We start from the raw sequence: 7,768 nt of genomic DNA on the forward strand, positions 1-7,768 counted from the left end.
TGCCACCACACCCAGCTAATTTTTGTATTTTTAGTAGAGACAGGGTTTCACCATGTTGGCGAGGCTGGTCTCGAACTCCTGACCTCAAGGTTACAGGCGTGAGCCACTCTGCCCCAACTCCATGTGAACTTTAGAGCTTATTTCCCATACCATAAGATACAACACTACTTCTATTACATAGTGAGCAGTGTGGGGAAGAAAAGCTTGAGAATTAAGTTAGTGACAAATCCAGTGAACTCAAAAACAGGGAAAAAAACACTCCTAAACAATTATTTTACCCATATTCTGTTATCCCTAGAGGTAGTCCAAAAAGGAATGACAAAAGAAAAAAAAGGATACAAAATGAGATAGATGTTCATGTGACATATTAAGTACAGTAATAAAATCAACAAGCATGTGATATTTTAGCAAAATAGTATGCATTCACAGTCATCTGATATAAATCCATCATTTCTGTTGGCCAACATCAAAAACCTTTACTCTTCTGAGGAGACAAGCTATAAATCTATACAGGCATTTCTATGATGAGAATTCACTATTACATATGAACCAATATATTTTGATGTCAAATATTCACAATTAATGTTAAAAAATCCCCGGCCGGGCGCGGTGGCTCAAGCCTGTAATCCCAGCACTTTGGGAGGCCGAGACGGGCGGATCACGAGGTCAGGAGATCGAGACCATCCTGGCTAATACGGTGAAACCCCGTCTCTACTAAAAAAAATACAAAAAAACTAGCCGGGCGAGGTGGCGAGCGCCTGTAGTCCCAGCTATTCGGGAGGCTGAGGCAGGAGAATGGCGTGAACCCGGGAGGCGGAGCTTGCAGTGGGCTGAGATCCGGCCACTGCACTCCAGCCTGGGCGACAGAGCGAGACTCCGTCTCACAAAAAAAGAAAAAAAAAAATCCCCTACTTGGCCGGGTGCGGTGACTCATGCCTGTAATCAGGCGGGTGGATCACGAGGTCAAGAAATCAAGATCATCCTGGCCCACATGGTGAAACCCTGTCTCTACTAAAAATACAAAAATTAACTGGGCGTGGTGACACACGCCTTTACTCCCAGCTACTTGGGAGGCTGAGACAGGAGAATCACTTGAACTCAGGAGGCAGAGGTTGCAGCGAGCTGAGATTGCGCCACCGCACTCCAACCTGGCAACAGAGCAAGACTGTATCAAAAAAAAAAAAATCCCCTACTTATGTTAAGAGTACCAAAAATAGGGCCAGGAATGATGGTTCACGCCTATAAACTGTGGCACTTTGGGAAGCTGAGGTGGGAAGATAGCTTGAGTCCAGGAGTAAAATAGTAAGACTCTGTCTCTACGAAAAAAATAAAAACTTAGGTGGATGTGGCACCTGTAGTCCAGGTACTCACAAGGCTGAAATGGGTGGATCACTTGAGCCTGGGAGGTCAAGGCTGCAGAGAACTGTGATCACACCACTATACCCTACACCTAAGCCTGGGCTACAAGGTGAGACCCTGTCTTAAAAAAAAAAAAAAAAAAAAAGAGTACCAAAAATCTACAGCTGTTTCAGGAATAAAATACATGTAGTTAGTGTGAGGTTTTTCTCCCCACTGCTAAGACTAATTTTTGGTTGAGATGCTAAGCCAAACACCATTTTAAGTCTGTGGCCCAACCACAAAAGGGAATCATACTCTCCAAAGAATTGTACATTCCCACCCTAATTGCTAAAATAAAATGTTGGATTATGAAAATCAATTTTGTAGGTATCAGTAAGTTATAAGGGCATCGCTAATTTAAAAAAAAAAGTGTGCCCGGTTACCTACATGAACTGCAAAGCAAGCAAACTGAATTTTCTTATCCAAGAGCCCATCCTCATACTTAAAATTTCCCATGACTACATGGAAATTCTTTCACTTACCAGAAAGACCTGATTGGCACTTTCACTGAGAGTTGAGTCATCTGGGCTGTCGACAGGTGTCTGACGTGTAAACTTGGAATCAAACTGACTTACATCCTCTTCAGATTGCTTTATACAAACAAAATAATTTAGAAAATAATAAATAGTCTATATTACATCAATCAAATGCACTGTAATCTCTGGGAGCTCTTTTCGCAGGGGTTAACTATAATAAAGTATTAGAATAGTCTTAGCAGGCACAGAATGAAGAAAAAAATGCAGGTGGAAAGTACTGAGTCAAATTACATCTTCAAATCTTAAACTTGCACTCAAATAGATTTTAGTATAGAGTTATTCCTATTAAAAATGAGAATATATCGACTGGGCATGGTGGCTTACTCCCGTAATTCCAGCACTTTGGGAGGCTGAGGCAGGCGGATCACAAGGTCAGGAGTTCAAGACTAGCCTGGCCAACATAGCAAAACCCCGTCTCTACTAAAAATAAAAAAAATTAGCCAGGCATGGTGGCATACTCCTGTAATCCTAGCTACTTGGGAGGCTGAGGCAGGAGAATTGCTTGAACCTGGGAGGCAGAGGTTGCAGCAAGCAGAGATCGTGCCACTGCACACCAGCTCAGGCGACAGTGCAAGAGTCTGTCTCAATAAAAAAAAAAAAAGTGAATATATTGAGCTCAAAACAAGCTGGAAAAAATGTTAATATCAATTTCCCATCTCACAAAGCTTCAGTGTGCCTAGTCCACTGGCTAAATCCCTGTTTAGAGATAATTAGTTCAGTTGGCTACTGCAGGTTTGTAATAAACCTGAAAAACTACTGAAGCAGAGTTAAAACATGAATAACACTGATGAGATGCTCCAGTTAAAGTTTCTTCCCACAGTGTATTTCATTCCTTTAGAAATCTAAAGGAGCAAAAATAATTTTCTATTCCGCATGGTTTGTAAGTTATATTTCCCTGTGAAAGTATAGTTATCACTTCAGTTCTAACCATGAGATCCATTTATTTAATTCCTTCTCTCTCAAAATATCTGGTTAGACTCTTGGGCCAAATGTAGGAAGTAAATAATAATTTAGAATATCTGACTTAATACTGAAAGATGACCACACTGACCTTATAATTCTCTCAGAGCCCAGACTGTGAACCTGCACTCCCTGGAGGAACGGCTGATTCCAAGTGTGGGGAAATGCACAAGATAAGCATAGAACACCAGTTTCCTTATTTTGCTCTCTGGTACAACACCAGCCCATGTGCTCATGTCAAAAGGACTCAGAAACCAACACGAAGACGCACCCAGCATTCACTGCACCCAGCATTCAACAAAGGGAAACATTGAGCATCAATAAAGACAACTGCCAGGCGCTGGGGCTCACGTCTATCATCCCAACACTTCGGGAGCCAGAGGCAGGTGGACTGCTTTTGAGCTCAGGAGTTGATGACCAGCCTGGTGAACATGGCAAAACGCTGTCTCTACCAGAAACACAAAAATTAGCTGGGCATGGTGGTGTACCTGTGGTCCCCACTACTTAAGAGGCTGAGGTGGGAGGATTGCTGGAGGCTGGGAAGTCAAGGCTGCAGTGGGCAGAAATTATACCACTGCACTACGGCTTGGGTGACAGAGTAAGACCCTGCCTCAAAACAATAAATTAATAAATAAAATGAATACACGAATCAATAAAAATAAAAATAACTGCAATGAAATGAAACACAAATATGTTAAAAGGTATAAGTTCATAATATACTAAAAAAGAAAAAAATACACAAAGTTCATTGGTCAATTTTGGGAGATGCTAGGGAACTAATTCATTATTTTGAAAACTAGGAAAGAATCAAACATACATCCTGCCTTTCCTGTATGACGTATACCTTGAGTAACTAACTGATCAAAGAATTTCTCTTTATGAAGAATTCAAGCTAAAAAGAAAGAAGAAATAACAGAATAAGACCATTTCACAAACACCTGATGAAATTATAAAAGTAGGCCAGACTTTCTCAACCTCAGTGCTACTGACATTACAGGCCTATTAATACTTCGCTGTGCTGACTCTTACCCCTAAAGGTGCCTCAGCATTCCCTCCCCCAAGCTGTGACAATCAGTGGATCTCCAGACATTGCCAAATTATCCTGGTAGTGAAATGCTGACACAGGCAATGATCAGTGACCACTAACATCACTTAAAAAAAAAAAACAAAAAAACTATACATTATGCCACCTGATCAAAGCATGCAATACTGAGAGTTTAATCTGAATCAGATCAACCACCTAAATTTAACTACCAGTTTTTGGAAGTTCAGGGAACAGATGAACATGGTCAGTGAAACTATAGGGATAATATAAACGAAATCAAAATTTGAGAATTCTACAGGACAAATACCCGGTTTCGTCAGTAAATCACAAGGGGAATCTGTAAATGACAAGAGACCTAAGAGACATAGTAACCAAGTTATATACAGACCTTGATTAAATTCTCACAAACAGGACGAGAAAAAAATAATGGAACAACAACAACAACAACAAAAAATTAGGTGGGGCAACACAGGGAAACCTCATGTCTAGAAAAATTCAAAAAACTAGCTGGGTGTGGTGATACACCCCTGTGGTCCCAGCTATACGGGAGGATCCCTTGAGCCTGGGAGGTTGAGGCTGCCATGAGCCATGATCATGCCACTGCACTGCTGCCTGGGCAACAGAGAAAGATCCTATCTCAAAAAAAAAAAAAAAAGAAAAAGAGAAAAAAAAAAACTGGGCAAACTGTCAACTTCTGAGGTGTGATGCTGGGATGGCAGTTATGTTTAAACAAGATGACCTAATCATTTTTTAAGCTGGGCGGTAGGTGTATGACAGTTATCCTCCTTACAACTGTCTGTTGTTTTTTAAAGTGAGTCACATTATGCTCCATGACCAAAAAATAATCACCATCATCATCATCCTCTTTCTCCACCTACATTCCAAGGAATGGAAAAAGACACTGTATTTTCGCAGATTCTGAGGTGGGAGAAAGACAATAACTAACATACTAACTCATTTACTCAAAAACATATTGCTGTGGGTTGAAGCGTGTGCCTTACCCACCCCCCAAAAAATTTCGTATGTTGAAATTCTAACCTCTAGTTCCTCAGAATGTGACCTTATTTGGAAAGGGTTATTGCAGATGTAATTAGTGAAGATGAGGTCCTACTGGAGTAGAGAGGAACCCTAATCCAATATGCCTGGTATCCTTATAAAAAGGGGAAATTTGGCCACAGATATGCACACAGGTAGAACACCATGTGAACATGAAGGCAGAGATCCGGGTGATGCACCTACAAGCCAAAGAATGACAAAGATTACCAGCAAACCACCAGAAGCCAGGGGAGAGGCATGGAACATACAGTTTCTCACAGTCGTCAAAGAAACCAACTCTAACAACGTGATCTAGAACTTCTAGTCTCCAGATCTATAAGATAATAAATTTCTGTTGTCTAAGCCACCCAGTTTGTGGTACTTTGTTGCAGCAAGCCTAGCAAACTAATGCACATATATTCTATATTTTGAAGAAAAAATTCCCAGAGAATCATATTTAAAATGGTTAAATTAAGCAAAATAAAACCAGAAAAAGAAAAGTACCAACTACCTGAAATATTTAATTGTCTTAGGTAACTGACTTAAAAATAGCTAATACAGTCAGTTGCCACTGGCTTTAGTTCTTTAAAAGATAGTACAAAAATAAAAGATGCTTGGCTGGGTGCAGAAGCTCACACCTGTAATCCCAGCACTTTGAGAGGCTGAGGTGAATCGATCACTTGAGCCCAGGAGTTCGAGACCAGTCTGGGAGACATGGCAAAACCCTGTTTCTATAAAAAATACAAAAAAATTAGCCAGACATGGTAACACGTGTCTGTAGTCACAGCTATTCGGGAAGCTGAGGTGGGAGAATCACGTGAGCCTGGTGAGGTCAAGGCTGCATTGAACTGTGATCATGCTACTGCACTCCATCCTGGGTGAAAGAGTGAGACTCCGTCTCAAAATAAAATAAAACAAATAAAAACAAAGATGCTGAAGAGAGGATAAGCCAGAGATCTTTGAACTGCTAATAAAAATAATGTTTCTGTCTGCTCTGAGATTTTTCTTATTCTAAAAAAATACCAAGTGATCCTCCTGCCTCAGCCTCGAAAGTAGGTGGGACTTACAGGTACATGCCACCACACCCAGTAGAGTCTCTACTAAAAATTTTAAGTCTCTACTAAAAATACACACTTTTAAATGTTTTGTAGATATGGAGTCTTGTTATGTTGCCCATGCTGGTCTTGAACTCCTGGCCTCAAACAATCCTCCCACTTCGGCCCTTTAAAGTTTTTGGATTACAGGCGTGAGTCACTGCACCCAATTATATGCTTTCATGTATACTTACCAACAGAGGTTTAAAGGGGGGCTCCACCTTTCGAGCCAGAAGTTCTTCCCAGTTAATGTGTCTAAAGAATGGATGAGCCTAGGAAAAAAAAGCAGAAAGAAAAGTTGAGGGGAATAGACTTTGCTGGATTGATAAATGAATCACCTTTTTGAAGTTACAAGTCACAAAATAAGCTAAACTTATAAGCAACTACATATAACCCTCAGAAATACATAAAACTAGCATTATCTTCCCCACAAAACACCAAAGATGCCAAACCCTACTTGAACTTCTCCAGCGTCCCCAGGACCAGCTCCCAGACGAGAAGCAGCATTTCTTTTCAGCAGCTTGAAAGGAAAAAAAAGCCTGGGTAAAGAACCCTAGACAAACTGATTTTTTTTTTTCCTTTTTAGACTTTGCTTGTCTACTTAGCCTTGAGAAAATATAGTTTATTGGCCAGCACAGTGGCTCATGCCTGTAATCCCAGCACTTTGGGAGGCTGAGGCAGGTGGATCACCAGAGGTTGGGAGTTCGAGACCAGCCTAGTCAACATGGTGAAACCCCTTCTCTACTAAAAATACAAAAACTAGCCTGGCATGGTGGTACATGCCTGTAATCCCAGCTACTAGGGAGACTGAGGCAGGAGAATCACTTGAACCTGGGAGGGGGAGGTTGCAGTGAGCCAAGATCATGCCATTGCACTCCAGCCTGGACAACAAAGCAAGACTCCATCTCAGAAAAAAAAGAAAATATAGTTTACTAATTACTACTGAATATTGTTTAAGGGTCTGTAATCCAGCACTTTGGGAGGTCAAGGCAGGTGGATCACCTGAAGTCAGGAGTTCCAGACCAGTCTGACCAACATGGTGAAACCCTGTCTCTACTAAAAATACAAAAATTAGCCGGGTGTGGTGGCAGGTGCCTGTAATCCCAGCTACTCGAGAGGCTGAGGCAAGAGAATCGCTTGAACCTGGGAGACTGAGGTTGCAGTAAGCCAAGATCACACCACTGCACTCTAGCCTGGGTGACAGAGCAAGACTCTGTCTCAAAAAAAAGAACTAAAAAAAGAATATGAAAAGAAAGTCTTTAAACAAATCTGTACTTCACCTTCAAAAATGAAAGACTTTTTTTGTTCAATATTTATATATGACTCTTTATTCAAAACATACATTAAATTCTATCTAGTTAAATCCTAGTCATTGAATCTTACAGTGTCAGTGACTATTTAAGAACCTTACCTTTTTAAGCAGATCTCTGGCTTCTTGCGTGAGGTAGGGAGGCAAATTGAGTTTACATTTGAGGATTTTGTCAATTGTTTTCTTTCTATTCTCCCCAGTGAATGGGGGCTAAGAGTAGAAGACAAGTGAAAAATATTAGCAGGGAGTGAAAAATATTAGTATATAAGAAACAAATTTTAAATAACAATATTATCCATTTCCTGAATTAGTTATGCATGGAGATCAGAAATGTATGCTGTGAAATAGGCTAACTGCTAAAGACCTTTATTTTGTTTTAGAGACAGGGTCT

The 7,768-nt window shown here is 40.6% G+C and overlaps 1 protein-coding gene and 1 long non-coding RNA gene across 4 annotated transcripts in view; one reads left to right on the top strand and one right to left on the bottom strand.

The window, feature by feature from the left end:
* RNFT1 (ring finger protein, transmembrane 1) overlaps positions 1-3,364 on the top strand; it is a 26,857-nt gene extending 23,493 nt beyond the window's left edge. For all 3 annotated transcript variants that reach the window (XM_031934267.1, XM_031934269.1, XM_031934268.1), the window contains one exon: positions 3,002-3,364. In XM_031934267.1, coding sequence (XP_031790127.1) covers positions 3,002-3,208 — 207 coding nt within the window. In that variant the 3' untranslated portion in view covers positions 3,209-3,364. The remainder of the gene's footprint in view (positions 1-3,001) is intronic.
* Positions 1,891-7,692, bottom strand: LOC116418477. The gene is made up of 4 exons (XR_004228515.1): positions 7,480-7,692; positions 6,526-6,588; positions 6,263-6,340; positions 1,891-1,988 (listed from the first exon to the last, which is right to left on the bottom strand). It is a non-coding gene; the product is annotated as an uncharacterized LOC116418477 (long non-coding RNA).
* Positions 7,693-7,768: the final 76 nt, after the last annotated feature.

The sequence above is a fragment of the Piliocolobus tephrosceles genome, chromosome 16 (assembly GCF_002776525.5).
Source record: "Piliocolobus tephrosceles isolate RC106 chromosome 16, ASM277652v3, whole genome shotgun sequence".
NCBI lineage: Eukaryota > Metazoa > Chordata > Mammalia > Primates > Cercopithecidae > Piliocolobus > Piliocolobus tephrosceles.